This window comes from Phoxinus phoxinus (genome assembly GCF_949152265.1).
Source record: "Phoxinus phoxinus genome assembly, chromosome: 16".
Taxonomy (NCBI): Eukaryota; Metazoa; Chordata; class Actinopteri; order Cypriniformes; family Leuciscidae; genus Phoxinus; species Phoxinus phoxinus.
In genome coordinates this window covers 25,645,446-25,667,729 of record NC_136891.1, presented here as the reverse complement: position 1 = coordinate 25,667,729, position 22,284 = coordinate 25,645,446, and the positions used below count along the sequence as shown (strand labels likewise).

Genomic DNA, 22,284 nt, shown 5'->3' with positions numbered 1-22,284 from the left:
AATCAAACAATGAATAACCTTGGTAACAAATACTAACACCGGAAACTAGGGGTGTAACGATACACGTAATCGTATTGAACCGTTTGGTACAATGCTTGTTTGAGCATTTTTTTTCTGCCGACCATCATTTTGTTATTTCAAATGTAGGCGCGTTGCGCGTGGCATGCACGCTCATAATGTAAGAGACGCTGGCACGACCACCAACGTCCATTGCCCAACATCAAATGGCAAATGTAAGTAATGTAAGCGGAACGAAACTGAGCTACTCGTTATTGTGTGGTTGACGGACCGTTTATCAGTTTGACCAATGCAGTGCGAGCCGATCTTGATCAAGCAGCACTGTTACTACACAGAGAGATCCAGTAAAGAAAGCATTTGAATTCGCCACTGAAGTAGCTAATAACATCGCTGCGAGATCTAGTGAGAAACATTCACATTCTCCGTTATTAACGGATCAAACAGCGCTGACGTGGAAACCAGGAAGAAACATTGTGCCATGAATGAACTATTCAGTGTCCACAGATCAGCAACATTCACCATGGATTTACTGTAGTAACACTACTAACTGTAACCATGGAAGTTTGGCAGAAATCGTAGTCTATAATGCTTTCAAGTAACATTACGTCGGTTTTATTTTGACATTATGAAAACAATTGCTGCCCTCAAATGTTAATCAAGGAGCAAAGGACCAAGGAGCTGTTTTGTTTTATATGCTCCTAAGAAAAGTAAAGTATAGCTCCATCATTGCTCAAAGTAAAAAAATATTATACTTTATGATGTTAGTTTTAATAAAAATACAATAAAAAAAATGTAATCAAGGAAATTTCTCTGGTATTTCTTTCTTTTTGCTGTATCGAAAACTTACTGAACCGTGACACAAGTGTATCGTATCGAACCGAACCGTGAGTTTTGTGAACCGTTACACCCCTACCGGAAACAGAACAGGAAACAATAAAAGAAAGAAAAAAGTCTAAGAGAGGAGGGCAAGAGGGGGCTGAAGAGGAGGACGTGGAGCTGCCAGAAGGGACCAGGGAGGAGATGACAGTGGAAGGAGCCAGGGAGTGACCCCAAACAGAGCCATCAGGATGCAGGCACATGGCAGAACCAAAGGGCCAATAGCCCAACCGACTGAGGTGGAGACAAGGGTGGTAGAGACCCAGGCGAAGCTGAGGAGACGAAGACCCAGGAGCGGAATGGGAGGCTCACGGGCCGAGGAGGAGATGGGGACTTGGCAGACTGAGGCGGAGCCCGAGTGAGCGAGGACAACGGTGGAGCCAGATGGAAGCCAGAGGACCGGATGTTCATGGCGCAACTAGGATGATGACTGACTAAGACGGAGCTGGAAGGGGTGAGGGAGCCTGGCAAAGCTTGAGGGATGACTTGCCATGATGGAGCCGAGGGAGCGTGGAGTCAAGGTGGAGCCGACGGGTCGATAGCATGAGGTGGAGTCCAGGGCTCAGAGGCCTGAGGTGGAGCTAGGGATCGAAACATCAGGGTGGAGCTGGTGAACTAGAAACCCAAGGTGGAGCCACATTGCTTGGTGGAACCAACGAAGGAGCAGCCAAATGGCTAAAGGGGCCAGCGTAGATGTGGCCGAAGAACTGGATGGCATAGGCATGGGGAGTGGGAGGCTTGGTGGCACTGAATGTGAACTATATTTTCTTGCGTTATTTTTAGATTTTAATTTATGAATTAAATTTCTCTCTCTCTTTATTTATTGGTTTGTTTGTTTGTTTGTTTATTTATTTATTATGTGTTTTTATTCAACCAGTTTTACCAGCTCTTTAATATACTATAATATATGATATAATATACTGCCCTCTTTATTTCCACATGAAAGTACATTTAGTAATATTCTATTCTATTCTACAGTGTAAAACATGATTTTTGTCAAAGATGTAAATAAAACAAGGATTAGTGGGGTATGTTTTTCTTGAAAATACTTTTTCAGTCTTTCTGCAAACTCTGTATTTGGTGGGGCGACTGTGTAATGAAAACACCCATTTTGTATGTGATAAGAACTAATAATCCTGATATTCTTGATGTGAACATGAACATTGACATGAACATTATGTGATGGGTGATGTTGAAGCCCTGAAGCTTCTCTTGAAGCTTACTCTGGGTGTGCACCTGCCACACCTGCTGATGCGCAACATCTGACTGACAGATTAAAATCACACAAAGTTCTGTCATTATAGCTGAATCATGAGAAAATCTGTGTACGAATCAAGGTGGGGCAAAAATCTGAATTTAAGAAATTCTAAACTAACAGCGTAGGAGTTGTAAATTCAATATAATGGAATTGGAATTGGAAACACAAGAAATTCAAAGCGGAACATCAGAGGAATTTTTTTTTTGTTTTGTTTTTTGACATTTCTCTATCATTGCTATTCTTGAAGTAAATTTAATTCAGTCTACAGTATTTAATACAGATTTTATTTGCCATACAGCACCACAAAAAGTCCACTACATTGTTTTCAGATAACTTAATAAAAATAAATATTGACAAAAATAAATTAGAGCATTCTGGGAACAAAGTGTCCTTGCACCATATGGACAATATAATGAAAGTTATGAATAAATATAAATATATACTGTTTATTCATGTTTTTGGAAGCGCTCCATTAGCTGTGTGTTTACAGTATTTGTAATTAAAATAGAAATGTTAATAACTTTTTGATATTATATTGTGAAAAAAATACACTTACTTCCTTAAATTCAAGTCAGATATAAAATTCGGTTTGCTGCCTTAATTGAAATTGAGGAACTTAAATTGGTGCAATTCTGAATGGTGCACAACACCAGTGTGAAAGAGAGAGAGAGAGAGCAAGGGAAAGAGATACCAGTCACTAAACCAAGTGTGAGATGTGATGTGATAACTGTTGACAGTGACCGTACATCTGTGATTGATACACACTGACGGAATATGTCCCAGATGCCTCCAAACCCCAAGCATGAACCACAAACCACTTTCACTCCCAGAGTTATTTTCAGATTTCTCCCAAATGTTTCTTTATAAAGCCTTCAGTATTGTGTAGCACTCCTTTGTTTGAGGTAATGTGCTCTGCCTGCATGAGTACTGATGCATGCATGTAATTCAACACCTGTGTGGTAAGAGAGATCACTCTGTGCTCGGCTTGTTCAGTTGCTGAGCTCATATATGTGACTTGTCTCTCTTATTTCCTTTCCCCCACTCTGCAGTCTCTCAATGTTGTATTACAACATATTATTTTCTGACTTAAACATGACGTTTTTTTGGGCGCTCAAATTTAGTTTGGGGGCATTGGAAGTTATCAACAAACGTCACTTGTACTTGGGTGTGACATACAGTACAGTATGTCACATATGCATGACATATGCAGATGTGCAGGTAGAGTTGTTGGATGACAGACAGATAGTGAGTCAGTGGTTTCACCCTAATCGGCCTCTCATAGCACTTTATCAATGTCCTAAACTACATTTTCTGATTCTTTCTCTGTGCCTCTATACAGACAAATTTAGCTTTTATAGCGATTTGTAATAATGTTTTTTATGTGTTTCAATATTATAGAACTGCAACTCATCAGAGAATCCTGAAAAAAATTATCTCGATTTCCACAAAAATATTAAGCGGCACTGTTTTCAACTATTATAATAGGAAATGTTTCTTGAGCAGCAAATCAGATTATAATGATTTCTGAAGCATCATGTGACTGAAGACTGGAGTAAATGGCTGCATTACTCCATTGCCAAACAGTTATTTTAAATAATACTTTACAATATTACTGTTTTACTGTATTTCTGATCATATAAAGGCAGCCTTAATGAGCACAAGACTTTTTCAAAAACATAAAAAGCCTACAGCCACAAAATGGTTAAAAGTGTCCCTTAAAATGTACTGATAATCTGATACTAAAATAATGCAGTAGGCTAAACATTAACTAAATACTAGTTGTTGTTATTGTTATTCATGTTATAAACTTAATTACCTAATATACATAACATAGAGTAACAATGAGCAAAACATTTGTTACAGTATTTATTAATCTTTTTTTAATGTAAGTTAATAAATATCCAGCTGTATTGTTTATTCATGTTAGTTAGTGCATTAATTAATGTTAACGACTACAACCTTTGAATTTAATAAAGAATTGTTAAATATTGAAATTAATATTAACTAAGATTAATAAATGCTGTAGAAGTAATGCTCATTCTTAGTTCATGTTAACTATCACAGTCTGTAGTATATACAATATATAAAAATGTACACAAAACTGAATAGATGATTTTAATCTAGATTTGTTTTATGGGTTTCATCTCTTCTAACAAAATCTCCTTTACAATAACATTCATTTTATAAACTATTGAGCTTATAAATATATTTGAAATTTCTATAAAAATTTAAGACATTTACATAGTTACTTTCGAGATGTGTCATTTTTTTCTGACTAATATAAGTATTCAGAATATGAATACTGATATTAAAAACCAAATGAGAAAATTAGGGGATTTTATGATTTTCTTTATGCCATGGAAAATTTGTACGCTAACCTTAGATATCAATTGTTTTCATACACGCAAAATATCAAATATCTTTTGCTTTTTACAATCTGAGTTATATTTAAAAAATGGCCTGCTCTTCCAAGCTTTATAATGGCAGTGATCAGCTGTATATTTTTTTAAGTCCATCAAAGTGCACCCATCCATGATAAAAGTAATCCACAGGAAGGCCTTCTGAAGTGAAACCACGTGGAGCACTTTTATCATGGATCACTTTGATGGACTTCAAAACAGAAAAGGCCATTCACTGCCATTATAAAGCTTGGAAGAGCAGGCCATTTTTTAATATCACTCTGATTGTATTCGTCTGAGAGAAGAATGTCATATACACCGATGACTTGAGGATGAGTAAATCATGAGCTAATTATTAAAAAAATTGGGTATACTATCCCTTTAATTGTGCAATCTAATTATAGATTGGCTCATATTTTTACAATAAATGTTGAGCATTATTTAAAATGTAAATTAAATGGTTATTCATAATTTCTTTCTTCCAAAAACCATGAATTGTACAGTATTTTACAGTAAAATTACACAAAAAGTGATGTTAAGATGTTAATAAAGATTTATTATAGTCTTTCGTGAAATAGCAAGGTCTGACTAAATCTCTGACTACGCATGGCTGAGTGCTGGGAAACGGTTGTTTATTTGAGACTAGACACGCCCACCACCTCTCTGGCCTTATCACTGAGCTCAGGTTTCAGTCCCAGCCGTTGCCATGGAGCTGTTTTCTTTTGACAGTGCTCTTAAAGCGACACAAAGAGATAGAAGGTAAAAGAAAAGAGTGCACTCAAATAAGAGACGGAAGAGGGAGGAAGAGAAAGGGAAATGGGGATTGTGGGAGACTGGGAACTGTAACATTCTAAACTTTTGGAAATATGAATAAACAGAATGCTGTCATAACCATGAGAACACTTGGGAGCGGAAGTGACAGAGCAAGACAAAGAGAAAGAAACTAATGATGTGTTGAAAAGAGAGAAGGGGAAAAAAAGAGTCGTAGGAATGTACGAGAAATGCAAGGGTGTGTCAAAGGCCAACTTATCATCCATAAAGACAAACTTTCACAGCCCGCATGGAGATATCAGGGGCTCCCTCAATTGATAAACTTTTAGAGTATTTTATGTTTTTTCTGTTTTAAAGTCACATCAACAAAAGTTAACAAAAATCTTGCACACAAAAACAAGTCCACAACTTTACAGCAAGCAAATCTTTGAAGAAGAGGCAGTATAGAGTATCTATTTAAAATTGAACGGACAAATAAAAAATGCATTACCAAGAAAGAACATGATCTTCATTGGAGTGTTTATTAGCACCAACAGGTGGCACTAATCTATGTGTGGAACAGGATTGTACAGTAAATTGAGGAATCCATTTACATTTCCTGTGAATTTGAGGTAAAAAAAAAAAAAAGTGCATTTTTATTAAAAAAAATCATACAAATTGAAATGAACTAAATAAATAGCTGTTATTTTTTTATTATTATTATTAAAACAACTTTGTAGATGCTTACATTTTTGAAAATGTTTCAAACAATTGGAGTATAGAATTATTTTTAATAAAATTACTTTTGTGGTTTACCACAGTGGTCATCTGTGTTGAATTTCTTTGAATTACAATTCAATAAATTCCTCTGCCATTCTAATTCAAATTTCAAATTTTCAAATTCCAAATTCTAAATGGTTCAAAATCACATGAAGTCTTACATTTTTAAGTACAATCAACTTGGATGTTTAAGTCATTGAAACTTAAATTACATTAAACTGTCTTAAAAAAAAGTTGAACTTAATTTATAAGTTGTAAATCAAGTTATAACTTAAGTTGAAATTTTGAGTTGAACTTAAGTCTAAAAAAAACAACTTTTTTTAAGAGTTAAAGCAATTTAACATAAGTTGTCAACTTTGTTACTGTTGTTACGGTGAAAATGAAAATGGATCTAATTCTTCAATTCGGAACTTTACACGACCCTGTGGAAGTTACTCACAGTTCTAACAGTAACATTAAACAACATTAAATTGTCTTGCAACAAATTAAGCTAACCTACCAAAACTAACAAACCTCTTCATATGAAGAAGAAAGACTAAAAAAAGTTAATGCTTCACCCTCTTCTATGAATAATTAGATTTTGGGAACTTGAAACCCACCCTTTAACCTAACCTAATCCTTACAAATGTGTAATACCTGGTCTCACTGTTCACACACCCCTAAGGTTTTCCTTACCTTAGTATCACACTTAATCATAATCTTAACGAGTACTCTAATTTTAACCAGATCCCTATCCTGGACTACACCAAAACTAATCCTTCTTAGTGCTGGGACCATAATTTAGGCCACATCCATATGTGGGGTGTGAAATATATGTGCCTCCACAACCGCAAATTAAAAATGAGTGATATCTGACGAGTATGAGAGCATCCTATAGGTTAGGCGGTTGGAGCTGAAAACTAGGTGTTGTCTGCTGAGCGAAGCGATCACAACCCTTCCCACAAACACACCCTGTATAAGCCAACCTGACACTCCCAATGGCTCTCACTGATTTCACCATGAGTCACACAGGTGACAAGTGTGTGCATGCAACTGTCTACAGATACAGACCTGTTACTGTTTATCATCCAAACTCAAGGGAGTTTCCTGCAGGACTGGTTTTCTGTACTCTGTGTCTTCACATTCTCCGTCCAAGAACAACATCAGACAATAATAATAATAATTGACACAAAAGACTTGTTCCTGAGAACTTATCTTGAATTCTCTATTACCACAGTCATAAAGTGCTGTTTTAACTTTAAACTTCAGGTATATTATGTTAGATTTGAGCTTAAAACAAGGGAAGTGTGAAAAGAAAATTATAATTCTAGATATAGTCTGTAAAAAAAAAAGTCTTCTCAAGTAAATGTCTTGTCTTAAAGATTTTTTTTTTTTTTACTGGAAAACATTAATATTTTATTTATTTATTATTATTTGGCTGATAATTATTTTGCTACATAAGCTAGCCCATAGATCAATGTACATTTTCACAAAGGTGGTGGAGCTATTACTATTTCTATTTTTCCAATTAACGTTCATTTCTGATATGTCTAGAGTTTGACCTGCAGTAAATGTCATGGAATCCCTCTTTTTCTTTTCTTCTCCCTCTTTGAGCGTCGTCGTAAAGCAGATTTATGACGGCTCAGACAGTGCAGGCTTCATCTGAATGGAAGTCACATTCAGGATATTCTCTAAATGTGTGCAAATGGCAAAGACTTGCTATTCAGACCCTCTCTGCAAGGGCCCCTGTAACCACCCTTGGAAAATCCTTAACCATATCCCAGTCTGAGAGACCCCCAGGCCCTTTTAACATCTCTAAAACATACTGAATTCTAAATGTGATACTTCATGACATGATGATTTAAAAAGAGTTTGATTGTAATTTTCGAATTGAGACAAAGTCAGCAAAGCGAACAGTAAAGAGTGGGAGTGAGTAAGTGAGAGACAGATTGGCAGAAAGAACAAATAAACAGCTAAAGTTGTCTCGCCCAATCACTTCTTTCTTTTCCCAGTCTTTGTTCCTCTTCCTTAAAGCAAGCAGGCATGCCATAACTTCACCATTTCCCAAAAAGCCCTCTCTTTTCCACTGAAGTGCGGTAGCTTTGGTATAACAGCCAAATAAGTTCACATGCCAAATAAAACATGCATCAAACTATTTTTCGGAAATAATTCTTTGTTCCATGTAATTCAATAGAAAACTATTTGCTGTTTGCGTAGTAGGGCAATCCCTCAGACACGTTTCTGTTCATACATTTATGACCAGCTTTTAATGAGCACATGCTAAGGTGTGCGTTCAGGTATGATGATAACTAAAGATCACCTCAAAGAATACGGCTTCTGATCTTTAATGAAGTTAATTCCTGGCTTTTCACACGAACCACATCCTTATGCCAAATGATCGGTTATTTGTGATTTATAAATGAGTGATCTCAGAATTATTTTAGGATGTATTATTTTAATTAAACAGCATAAAACTGCTGATGTCAAAACATACACGTGAGATAGCATTTACATAACATTTAAAATGACTGTTAATGAGCATACTATGCGCCAACTTTAATAGTGATGTAGCCTATATGTGTATTTATAAAGGCATATTAGCACATATGTTTTTACTTTGCTTTAAATCATCTAATTAAGTTGAGAGATTTTCATAAATTATACAAGATTTTGCTAATTTTTAAGTCGGTTTAGTGTAATTGAAGTTGAAATTACTTAAACACCCGAGTTGCTTATACTTGAAAATTTAAGGCATCAACTTTTTTTTTACATTGCTAATATGTGTATATACTGTATAAAAACTTTTAATATATAAAAACAACTAATTACTGATAACTTACTGGAAAAGATTTCTAAAAATGTATAGAAATAAGCATTGGATTCACTTTTCATCATGAACTAATATCAACCTACTTTTTAAAGGCCTATATTCAGAGTTCCAACATATAGGCTACTAAATTCAAATAGCTATTTAATTGAAGACATTCTTTGTCTGATTATTTATTTTATTTTATTAATTTATTTTGTCTGAAATTAATCATGGTTTTGCTACACAGACCATAATTTAACCATGGTTTGTAGTGAAACTGTTTTTATTCAAATGTTAATCAATCTGCCAAAAACAATAATTACTTAAACATTATATATATATGTATATACCTTTACTATAATAAAATCATTCATTCATCAATTAATGAAACCATTAATTTTCCATGTGATATTACTCATAGGACACTGCATGAAGAGTTAATGATGGGTCTTGTGGATGTTTTAATAGGCTACTTCTCTGGAAGAGAACACCCATGCCACCCTTTATGATCGATGTAAAGTAATTGTGAAAATGATTCCACCCATCTCTCTCTCTCTCTCTCTCTCTCTCTCTCTCTCTCTCTCTCTCTCTCTCTCTCTCTCTCTCTCTCTCTCTCTCTCTCTCATATGCACACACACACACACACACACACACCCACACCCATACCCATCTTTGTGACGTTAGGTCCTCCTTTTAATTCGTAAGGTGAGGGTGTGGGAGTAAGATCTAAAGCGCCTCGGATCGACCTCATTCGCATTCTCGTTCATCAAACATCATCGGGACGCACATCTGCCTCAGCGGGATATATTAAAACTTTCCCATAAGCAACTGCTGACTGCAGTGGATCTCAGGTGATCAGGAAATATACCGTGTGTTCCTCCTGCCATGGCCCGGCGTATATCGCCTTCTGTCGCTTTTCTCTTTTGTTTTGGATTATCGGTAAGTTTGTCGTGTTTTTTAAAACATCCATCAACAGATAGCCTACGCACGTTAACAGAGGCTACTCAGCTTTAACATTTCTCCATTTGGAAAGTGTCGTTTTGTAAACCGAAACAATCGTGGGCTATGCGTCTCTCATAGCCTAAGCCTATGGTGTTGTTTAGGATATTTGTTTAGTAGCATGTTTGTTTATAGTATAGCCTACCTTCGATATGTAAAGCAACCACAATTATGTTCATAATAGTAATAGTAATGTGAAAAAGTCACTTATTGAGCTCGTGTCTCTCTTTTAACTCTTAACATGCCGGAGGGGAATCGACTCAATTGTCCACCCCTTTACAGAAATGTACCATGGAAACTAAATGTTAAAAAATGGCACTGTAAAAACAGTTACATATTGTCATACCAATTATTTTCATCTATAATTGGTATTATTAAAAGCAGTCAATAAAATAAAGTGAACTTTGGTTTTAGGCAATAAACAAAGGCAACAGTTTAAGTTTATTAAATTAAACTTTATTAGTATTATAAAACTTAATTTATTAAGTGTTTTGAATTTTTGTGATATCACATAGGCACCATCCTATGTGTCAATCAGTAGGCTAAATAGCCTACATTTTTAATAAAATAAGAGAGATTTAGATTTTTCAGCATTGTTGTGGAGATCCCCAACTAACTTTAAATTATTTATAAAAAAATGTAATGACCTCCACTAATGTTTTTTTCTTCGTAAAGGGCATTTCAGAACAGGTTCTGTCTAGTATAGAGACAGGCAGACTGCAGCAGTCAAGCTGGATCTGCAAGTACTATTGTATAGTTTAATACCTCCTTTCAATTTCAGGAGCGTTGAAATTCCCTCCCTCTGGCACCTTAACGTTTTGTAATTTCGCATTAAGATTTTGTGAATTTATTATGCAGATGAGTTTATTTCACTGAACAACGAGTAAAATGGTGACTAAATGAGTGCATTCTATAAAAATAATTTGATCTAGAATGTTTTACAGTTGATCTCAGTGAAGAAATATTTTACAGCTTTTATCAATATGTGGTATACGAAAAAGAGCACAAAGTCTTGATTGTTTAGGCTTTTGTTTATCATTTGCGTATGCTATGTTTATTTATGCCCATACATGTGTCATACATTTTAAGTGTTGTGTTGTGTGAAACGCTCTCTTGGGTAAAAATCACAAAACTCAAAAGCATACTGTTTATTGTAGTGTTTTTCACCTTGTATTTAATTAGCAAATTTAAAGGCTCTACTCATTCATATGATTATGAATGCCTTGGTTCTATGTTTAACAACTTAATCCTTATATCATTATTACACCAAATGTTGTGTCTCCATGTTCCCCAATAAACACTTGGAGAAGGGAACACTTGTAGTAGTAACTATTGAATCTATGTACACTACAATGCAGAAATGCACAGTGAAATGAAAGAAAAACCTGTAAAACATTACATCTTATATTTGTGAGAGTAATAGGGATAGGATTGTGGGTTTTTGGTCACAATAATATTTGTATTTGGTCTCATAATACAAGTACAATCTAAAAACATGTATAAGTGCACTGTATCAGAATATTAATTTAAATGTGTGCGCACATGCTTTATCTTAGTTGTGTGTGGTCTTATTAAGGTGATCTTGAATTAACTGGAATGCATTTTGCTTTTGCCAAGTTTTTCTTCATCTCATCTTTCTTAATTAGAAGTCTACACTCTAAAAAAATGCTGGGTTGTTTCAACCCAATTTTGGGTCAAATGTGGACAAACCCAGCCGTTGGGATCACTGATCTATATAATGTCATTCTATATAGATCAGTGGTTGGGATACATTTTTAAATGACATTTTTAACCCAACGTTTGGGTTTGCCCATTTTTGACCCAAAAAGCATTTTTTAGAGTGTATATGGGTGGGTTGAAGTAATGACTTCTGTGCAGTGCCTTTTCTGCAGTTGCACATCTTTTGAGGTTACTGTCAAACCATTTCATATGAATTATCTTGTGGTTAATTGTCGCTGTACACAGACAGGATGACCTTAGTGTCAAACCGTGCATGCATGCAAGTTGCAACAACAGAGTTTCGATCATTTATAACGACACATTTGTAATGAATCATTTACAAATCCTTCTAATGAGATCGTTCTTACCAGGAAGGGTAACAAATATATAAAAAACAACTCCATAGCCCCTTTCACACAGAGATTCCGGAAAATACACGGATAAAGTGACCCGGGATTTGACCCGGGTTCGTTTGAAAATGGTTCATTCACACTGCCAGTGATTTGCCGGAATCAGAGAGCGCGTTCACACACAACCCGGGTATCTCCCGGATAGACGCGTGACGTTATGATGTGACGTATAAGGTGGCGAACGAACGATCTCAGCTTCGGCGCGGATTGCAGGGAGCTCTCGGGTCTCTGCTTCAGTCCAGTTTGCAGACATCTTTTCGTTCTTTCTTGTATCGATGACGAACACAAACTTTCTTCTAACAGAGTAACAGAGTCGCACGATAACTACCACATTGCGAAGGCTCGTGCATCATCACTACGACACACCCCTTACGGCATTTGTCCTGGCTTTTGTTCACACAGCGCGCGTTCCGGGTCTGAACACGGCAATGTTACTAGGTCCCCAACCCGGCATCGATCCCGGCATTAAACCCGGGTCGTGTTTGCGTTCACACAGAAGGCGTTCCGGCAATTTGCCGGCAATTTGCCGGGTTCAAAGTGCTGTGTGAATGGGGCTCATGTGTCCTTTTCAGTTGTGTGTGAAAAAAACTGAAAAGTTGGCAGAAGAACATCTGTTTTCACAAATAGTTATTGTGCATTTCTGTTTCCCTGCAGTATCTGTTTGAGGCTGAAGCCAGATCACAACACTCTGCGGCCCTCCACAGGCAGAAGAGAGAATGGATCGTCCCTCCCCAAATCCTAGAGGAGAATGTTGATTACACCAAGAAAGAGTTCATTGCAAAAGTCAGTGAGCCTTTGTATGCTGTCATATATGCTTGCGTAATCGATGTACAAGCAGAGAAACTTTACAATAATGTTCCATTTAATGTTCCAGTATTTGATGCCTTTGATTTTTTATTTTATTTTTATATGTTTCATGTGTAAGGTCTTTTGGATACAATTAAACCCAGGTGTACATACCCAAAATACATACTATTAAATGTATTAAAAATGTACTTCAGTATGTTTTTAGTACAATACAAATATACTTTAATGCATTTTTAATACATTTATGCCTACGTCTTTTTCACCAATACATCAAATTAAATCAAATCAAAATCAAAAAATCATTTGTTAACATTATGTGCTAACAATGAAAAATAACGAAATAATGTATTAATCTTAGTTAATGTTAATATCAGCAATTACTTAAACATTATTTAATCAAAAACTGTGTCTGTTAGTACTATTGGTAAAACGGGTCAAACAGGTTTAATTTGTTAACATTAGTTAATTAAAGGTGCGGTGTAACTTTTTTTACTCAACTAAAGCATAAAAATACCATAATAATACATATTTGCAGATATTTAGGAAACATGTTAAGTTCACATACTCGTTTCTCTGAAAAACAGCTCTACAGCCATGTTATTTTATTTTATTTTATTTTATTTTACACGTTCCGTGTTGTCAGTCGAGTTTTTTGTTTTTGTCTGTGTGATCTCGCCAACTGCCTGTTCACCCAATAGTATTTCGACACCGCGGGATGCCAGTTGGCAGGGAACACCGTGTATCGCAGCCTTGGAAACGAGCAAACAAACAGAGATGGCAGTCCACACAACCTAAAAAGCCTCGGGAACCACCTAAAACTCTCTATGAACGAGAGCATATTAAAACGTGGATAAATCAACTCACAGTCTGTAAGTCTCCTCGCTTTTCGTCGTCAATTGTGCTCGCTCCTGTTGCGTGTCCTCAAACTTGGAACCTGCGTGAGCATCGAGTCTGAGGAGGAGGGGACGGGGGAAACAACGGTTTTCTTACGTATGCCATTCTTACATACAGCACCTTTAATTAGTTAATGTGACAATGAAAAATACTTCTAAAGCATTTAGGAATCTGAGTTCATGTTAATTCCAACATTTACTAATACATTATGAAATTCTAAAGTTATGTTAATATTATTTAATGGCCCAGAGCTAGCATGAACAAATAATGGACAGTTGTATTTTTAGGAACTAACGTTAACAAAGATGAATAAAAACTAAAAATTAAAATTTTAGCTGCTAATAAAATGGATGTCTGCAGAGATGTAATGTCCAAATGATAATAAATTACAATCACAAATATAAGAAATTACTCTTATGTGAGAAATAAAGCCAAGATTACAACAAAAAAGTCACCACATCACATGTGTGATATACACTGCAACAACATCTTACGCATTTGATAATTGCAATGCTTCGTTTGAATGTGTCAGTAGTACACTGTGGGCTTGGTTGTTTTTTGTTTTAAAAGATGCATTTCTAATTTATTTAGATTCGCTCAGACAAGGAAGACAACCAAAATAAAAATTTGAGGTACACACTGAAGGGCGTCGGTGCAGACAAGGATCCGTTCAATTTATTTGTGGTGAATCCTGAAACAGGACTTGTAAGAATAACAGGAATCCTCGACAGAGAGACCATTGCACAATACAATGTAAGTGTAATTACAATGATGACAATGGTGATTGATGATGATGATGATGAAGTTGGCTTTAATACCTATTCTTATTGATAAGGGTCAGTGATCTTGAAATGCATGTCTTCACCTCCACAGCTTACAGGGGTTGCTACATTCACAAATGGCACAATTGCAGAGAATGACATTGGGCTACGAATAAAAGTGAAGGATCAGAATGATAATACCCCTGTTTTTGGTCAAATGACTGGAGGAGATGTAGACGAACGCAGTGCAGCAGGTATGTGTCCTGCAGTTGTTCCAGCTGAAAAGAAATGTGACTTTATTTATTTATACAATAAACATAACAGTGATTATGATTAGGGTTTGAAATTAACACCCGCTACCCCGCCAAATGCGGGTGAAAATACACTGTGGCGGGTAACGCATTTCAACACAGTAGCCAATTTGGGTTCTGATTCATAAATTATGTTCAATCACTTTGCATGGCAACGTTATACGAGCCCTTCCCCTCAAAAATGAGCAAAACAAAGAGGGAAACGCAGCACATTGCTATGTCTTTAGAAAGTTGAACACATTGTTTTTTAAGAGACAATCAAGAGGACACTTTTTCTAACCCGTTCTCAAAATTACCGCATGTTCACATGCAGGTAAACTCAAGGCAATTATAAGAGAAGTCACAGAGAATTCTGTCTTTATTTCTGTTTTTATTTGAATGTTATCCGCGAACAGTGATTGACAATCATAAAGCTGAAAGCAATACAATGATTCAGAATCATATTTTATAATAAATAGGCTATATTTAAATCTAAGCTGTGACATTGCTAATCTGGTTTATTTCTGATCATTTTGTTTTGACTAGTAGATGTTCTGAATTCATTTCAAACCCTGATTATGATAATTATCAAACTCTGCAAGGGGGTTTATAACTCTATTAATACACCTCTTTTATGATTAGCATGTTTTTTCGGTTATTTATTGTAATTCATCTTAAAGGTGCTGTATGGAGTTTTTCTACTAAAATGAATCCATTTTTTATTACCTGTGTGTGAAGGGGTTGTAATCTCACAATAAAATGATCCACTTGGCGGGTTTTGCGATTACCTCTGAAAGCAAGTATTCCTTTTTCTATGTGAAGTCTCCGGGTCGGATTTGCCGCGAAATCCAGTGACGTGCCTGAGACCTGCATGCGCGCTCCCGAGCGTCTCGCCTCTCGCCTCATCTACTGACTTTACACTCAACAGCGACGACACTGCAACTTTATGACATGGAGTCTGCTAATACTAGGAAACGACTAGCACAACACAGACTCAAACACAAACTCCACATAATAATAAAAAACAAAAGATAGCACTCGCTTGTAAACGTATTGGTTGCAATTTGAAACATCACCGCTAGATGCCGCTGAAAACTCCATACAGCACCTTTAAGTCCTTTGAAAAACAAAAAGGCTTCACTGCTTGGAGTTTGTTCAGGTTGTAAAATGTCATGTGGTGCACCTCCCCCCAAAAGTTATATTTATAAAATAATATTTCAAGATATTTGTTAACTATATAGTTCTAGAATATTTTTCATGAAAAAATTATAATGTCAATTATATTATATATTTCTCTTTTTTAAAAAATATATTTTGTTGTTTATTGTTTTACTTGATTTTTTGACTACATGATGTTTATACAGTTTTAAAAAAAATATTATGAAACCAAAATGAATACAAAGAGCACATTTCTAAGAACTTAGATGCTTTAAACTAAAAGATGTTTCCTTTTTATTTATCTTGGACACAGGTACATCGGTGATGGAGATCAAGTGCTTTGATGCTGATGAGCCAGGAAACCTAAACTCTCAAATCAAGTATGAAATTGTTGAGCAGCAACCAGGTGGGGAGAGAATGTTCACAGTTGACGATGAAGGGATAGTCCGTGTTCTAAATCCTAACCTGGATAGAGAGGTGAGTGGTCACGATCACTGTATCGAATGTGTATGATACCCAACATGTTACATGATGTAACACACAGACTCCATGTGTGCACTGCCACTTCTTCATTGACCACATGCTTCTTTGTGTCAGTGCCATATGTTCCACCCCACGTGGCCTGCTATTGTTTCCATTTTTAAATGATGAATGCAGTAACAAAGACACTATGACTGGTTTTGTTGAGAAGTATTGTAAATGATTCCACCTGTTTATTTACACACTGTCTCTCTCTTCAGAATATTGATCAGTATGTCCTGGTTATCAGAGCATCTGATCTGAATGGTGCCGCAGGCGGCAATGCCGCCACAGGAAGTGTCACCATCAAGATCAATGATGTCAATGATAATGCGCCTACATTGGAAGGCCCAGTAAGATATCTACACGTTGTTAACATCCACAAGGTTTTAGTATGTTGTTGTAGTGCTTGCAACTTACGTTTTTTTCACACTCCATAGTTTGAGGGCAGTATCGAGGAAAATACAGATAACATAGAGGTGATGAGATTCAAAGCAAGTGACCTGGATCTCAAGAACACAGACAACTGGGCGGGCGATTGCTTTATTGCATCAGGCAATGAGGCTGGATACTTCAGCATTAAAATGGACCCAAAGACCAACGAGGCAATCCTGATGCTTGACAAGGTGTGCAATGTTTTTGTTTCTCTTCTGTTTTTTGTTCCTTTTTCTAGTAGGTTTGTCATGATACCAAAATGTCAGTATTCATAGCAATGTTGGTCAAATTCTCAATGCCAATTTAAATACCACATGAAAAACTCATTTGCTATTCAAAAATTGAAGATTAACAAATTGAAACAACAATTTGTAACCTTCAGGTATTTTAATGACTATTTTAAGTCATTATTCAAGTAACAAATAAAGTAAGGCCAGTTTCTCTTTTTCATTTCACTATTGTTGTTTAATTAATAATATTGACATAATAGACATCAGGCTGCATTTACACTGCAAGACCCAATACACAGATCCAAAATTTTGACACACTACATTAACCTTTTGGGTCAGTACGATTTAAATGTTTTTTGAAGTCTCATCAGGGCTGCATTTTAAAATACATTAAAACTGTTATATTGTGAAATATTATTACAATTTAAAATAATTGTTTTGTAATTTATTCCTGTGATGCAAAGCTGAATTTTCAGCATCGTTACTCCATTCTTCAGTGCCACATGGCTCTTCAGAAATCATCCTAATATGCTGATTTACTGCTCAAGAAACATTTCTTATTATTACTACCAATGTTGAATGTGCTGATTAATATTTTTGTGGAAATCGTCTTTTTTCTCTCAGGATTATTTAATGAAAGAAAGTTCAAAAGAGCAGCATTTATTTAAACTGTTCATCTTTTGTAACATTTAGAAATGTTACTTTTGATCAATTATGCGTCCTTGCTGAATAAAATACAAATATATAATATATTCTTTCAAAAATAGATTACTGATCCCAGACTTTTGAATAGTAGTGTAGGCTACTCAGTTTTTCTATAACCATTCACATGAAACATAATCTACTGTTTACATTAATACATTGCAAAGATGAAAATCTTTCACAAGATTGGAAAATAGTCAGACATTGAGTCAGTACTTGGTGTTATCAATACAGAAGAAAGACTATTGTTACCCTTTTTTTTTGTATCAACTTACTTTAAAAGTACTGGTACTTTTAACATTGCTAGTTATTTAGCACTTAATGCTAGCATTCTTGCATGCTAACTCGTACACGCTAACATTGAACAGTTCTAAAGCAGATTATACTTTCAGCCCTTTGCCTAAAGAAAGAATATTTTCCCTGCAGGCTGTTAATTATGAGGATGTCAAAGACCTGAACCTTGGCATCGGTGTAGCCAACAAAGCCCCGTTCCACCCCTCTGTACATGAAACACTACAAGGAATAAATGTCAACTTTGGGGGCAGCGGTGCAGGTGCAGGAGATGGTGGAGGAGGAGGTGGTGGAGGAGGAGGAGGTGGTGGTGGAGGAGGTGGTGGTGGAGGTGGTGGTGGAGGTGGTGGCAGCGGAGGTGCATGGTCAACGTCAGGCAGTTCGCTCTACAACGTGAAGATAAATGTGAAAAACCAGCCGGAAGGACCCATGTTTGTGCCCCTAACAAAAGCCATCCCCATCTCAGAAGGCAAGACTTTTAACAGCAATGAGATCATCGCAAGGTACCCGGCTATTGATACAGACACAGGAAAGGAAGCTACCAACGTCAAGTACGTTTACATCAAAACAGTTTAATAAAAAATGAAGAGAAATCAGCATTTAAATCAATGATAAATGAGCCTTAACTATGTTCCCTTTTCCTATAGGTATATTAAAGCATCTGACCCAGATAACTGGCTGATAATCGATGAGAAAACAGGGGCCATTCGAATGAACAAGGCTCCTGACCGCGAGTCCAAGCATCTAGTTAACGGCACCTACTACGCCACCATTTACAGCGTAACTCAAGGCAAGTTCCAGGGAAAAGAGAAAACTTTACAATCGTTGTTGTTTTTATATGTATGAGGATTTGCCAGCTGTTCTAATTGTTTAGTATGTATAATTGTAAGTACTTTTGAACTGTTGCCAGATGTTGCTAAAATATATGATAGTATACTTAATAACTTATTGATAAATCACACTTCCAGTGTGCCATATGCTTTACCAAAATGACCACAGGACATTGCAGATACATAACATGTCCTGAAGATGGCGGCATCTTCACATATATCTGAGTCAGTGATGTTTGAAGAAGTACTGTAACCATCTGCAAGTTACATTGTAAATGACCAATTAACGTTATTTAATATTTCATTTAATATAGCAATTTATTCTCTTCTTTCTTTCTATAGGCTATTTTTCTTTCTTTTTTAATTTTGTCTTTTTTTAAAACGAATTGTCCCAATGAGTTATTTTATTTTACTCTCTCGCCAACAGTTATAAAGTGAAAATACAAAATAGAATTGTTTTTTTTAATATTTTCTTTTCTCTTATAGACTTGCCTTCTAAAACGGCAACGGGTACCATTGCCATCCAGGTAGAGGATTTGAATGACCACTGCCCCACTTTGACAAGCAAAGTCCAGACACTTTGCACTGAAAAGGACGCGGTCTTAGTCACTGCAGTGGATGAGGATGCACCACCCAATGGAGCTCCATTCACCTACTATGTTGTCCCAGAAGGAACTAAGGGGAAATGGTCAATCGAGTATTTTAATGGTACACACATCTATCTATCTATCTATCTATCTATCTATCTATCTATCTATCTATCTATCTATCTATCTATCTATCTATCTATCTATCTATCTATCTATCTATCTATCTATCTAGTGTCACTGTGGGGTCTTTGTCTAAATTTTTTTTTTTTTTAGGTATTTAACTATTTGGAACAAATAGTCTAAACTGTTTTAGGTATTTTGTGTTGTATGAAGTCAAACATATTAAGTACTTGTCAGAGGTCTATTAATCGGGATGTTATTACTGACTCTGTGTTTGAGATCTTCTGTTGTTCTCCTCATCAGAAACTACTGCCATCTTCAGGACCCAGGAAAAACTGTGGCCGGGAGAACATGAGCTGATGGTGAATGTTAAGGACCAGCAGGGGCTTGGATGTGAAGATCCTCAGAAAATAGTGGTGGTAGTGTGTACCTGTACAGCCCAGGGGGGTTGTGAGCGAACTGTAACAGGAACGCTTAAGAAGGGGTCAACATTTGGAGCTGCTGGAATCGGCCTGCTCTTCCTTGGATTGCTTTCAATATTGCGTAAGTAAGCAAGTTCACAGAGAGATTATGATTTATAGTTATTATAGTGCTGAAATAAATGCTGTGTTTCTCCTCTGTTACAGTCATCCCACTCATGTTGCTGCTCTGTAAGTGTGGAGCTAATGGGATGGCAGGAGCTTTTACAGACATGCCCTATGACACTAAAGAGCATCTCATCGCTTACCATACTGAGGGCATGGGAGAGGACAGTGTAAGAAATTGATTTATGTAATAACAGGTGTGATATGTTATCAGGATTGAGATGTTATTTTTGACATAAAGCTAAATAAATCAAACCATTTTGTCTCTGACAGGATGTTCCGGTACTTGGACCTGAAAATATTGATGGTCTGACAACTAATGTTATATCCAAAAATGTGGGTGGTATGAGGGGTGGAGGTGGTCAAGGAACAGCAGGCTCCATGGTGTCCAATTACATATCTGGTGGTCGTGGCTACAATGAAATTGGTATGGCTGGCTACAATGAAATTGGTATGGCTGGCTACAATGAAATTGGTATGGCGGAAATGGCCTACATGAACTCGATGAAAGGAAATGAGATTAGAGAAATGGCTGGAGATTTTGACGGAATGGCCTTGTCAGAAATGTTCCTCGATGAATACTATTCACAGGTAATATATACCTACAGGATAATGTGTATATGAACTATCCATCTATCTGTCTGTCTATCTGTCTAATCTATCTATGTGGATCACATATATGTATTACCCTGTGTGTTACAGAAAAGCCGAGAATTGGATGATGTATTTGCTAAGAATGAACCCGTGGTGTATGGTTATGAGGGGGAGGAATCCCTTGTTGGCTCTTTCGTCAGCCCTGATATACCGAAAGAAGATAACAACAATGACCTAGAGTTTCTGAATGACCTTGGGCCAAAGTTCACCACACTCGCTGAAATATGCAGAAGTAGAATGACTGAGGTCCACACTCCTCTTCCTCCCCCTCCACAACCCGTCGCGAACCATACCGTGGTGCCGCCTTCATCAACCAATGTTATGATTACAGGGAATATAGCCACTGACCGAGATCTATCTACAAATTCGATGAATATAACCTCCAACATGGCTGCGACATCATCTTCTCGTGTGGAGAACATGTTTGTCACAGACAACCGGCCCACAGTGATTACGAGTGTCCAGCCGGCTCCAACGTACATAATGCAACCGCCGCAAATGTTCTACATGCTAGAGCCGCCGGCCAGCACGGTACTGCTCACTGAAAGGCCCAACATGGGAGTCGGACAGAACATGTACGTGACGAACACCCGCCCAGTAGCCGAGGAGGTTGTACTCCAGGGCAACAACATAGTGGTGAATACCCAGAATCATGGTGATGGAATGAGGTTTATGGACATACATGGTTCTGCTCAGGCTCTCAACGCCGGAATAATGACCACAAGTAATATGTCTGGATCACAAGTGATTTGGGTGGATGGGGGAGCCCCAAGCGGTCAAGTCTTTCAGGGCACAATTCAGAGAGGGCTTGCTGGATCTCAGGGTCCAGCAATGGTCATGGAAGGACAAAGGGGCAATGTGATGCTGGGGTCTCTCCCAAAAGATGTTTCCACTCATGGTGGATCTCAAAATGTCCATAATATGGAGAATAAAGGAGTATCAGGTATGGTTCAGGGGGTTTTTCAAATGGGCACGGTGTCCACCACAGAGTCCATTATTGGTAACGCTGGATTCGGTGGGTCATCTTTCCAGATTGACCAAAATCCATCGTCACATAAAGTTGTTGCCCAGGAGACAAAGGTTATGAAAACACAAAGTATAAAGTAACAATGCAACACTCATACAGTACATGTACAGTTGTGAAAGTGTTGAAATGCAATTTTTAGCTCATGCATGCCAATCATTGGAGTATCATGTTGTCAACATGTTAGGTCATGTAGAAATTGGAGAATATGCAAATTAATTCTTGAAAAACTGCTTTTAATGCCCTTGAGTTAACTTCTCTGTATTTGTAGTGCACTATACATTAATTACTTGTTTGTTACCCCTTCTTTTGTTACATATTTGTAATATGTTACTGCATGTATGCATTCAATGTGTGTGTTCTGTAAAGACTATAATTTGCCGATACTATCCAGTTCT

The 22,284-nt window shown here is 36.8% G+C and overlaps 1 protein-coding gene across 1 annotated transcript in view; it reads left to right on the top strand.

Annotated features, from left to right (window-relative positions):
* Positions 1 to 9,480: 9,480 nt before the first annotated feature.
* Positions 9,481 to 22,284, top strand: part of dsg2.2 (desmoglein 2, tandem duplicate 2) — a 33,923-nt gene continuing 21,119 nt past the window's right edge. Inside the window, exons 1-14 of the mRNA XM_079639497.1 lie at positions 9,481 to 9,808; positions 12,652 to 12,780; positions 14,290 to 14,451; positions 14,572 to 14,713; positions 16,221 to 16,384; positions 16,648 to 16,779; positions 16,867 to 17,052; positions 18,220 to 18,635; positions 18,732 to 18,874; positions 19,401 to 19,622; positions 19,928 to 20,167; positions 20,251 to 20,378; positions 20,482 to 20,799; positions 20,911 to 21,965. Coding sequence (XP_079495623.1) covers positions 9,755 to 9,808; positions 12,652 to 12,780; positions 14,290 to 14,451; positions 14,572 to 14,713; positions 16,221 to 16,384; positions 16,648 to 16,779; positions 16,867 to 17,052; positions 18,220 to 18,635; positions 18,732 to 18,874; positions 19,401 to 19,622; positions 19,928 to 20,167; positions 20,251 to 20,378; positions 20,482 to 20,799; positions 20,911 to 21,965 — 3,491 coding nt within the window. The 5' untranslated portion in view covers positions 9,481 to 9,754. The remainder of the gene's footprint in view (positions 9,809 to 12,651; positions 12,781 to 14,289; positions 14,452 to 14,571; positions 14,714 to 16,220; positions 16,385 to 16,647; positions 16,780 to 16,866; positions 17,053 to 18,219; positions 18,636 to 18,731; positions 18,875 to 19,400; positions 19,623 to 19,927; positions 20,168 to 20,250; positions 20,379 to 20,481; positions 20,800 to 20,910; positions 21,966 to 22,284) is intronic.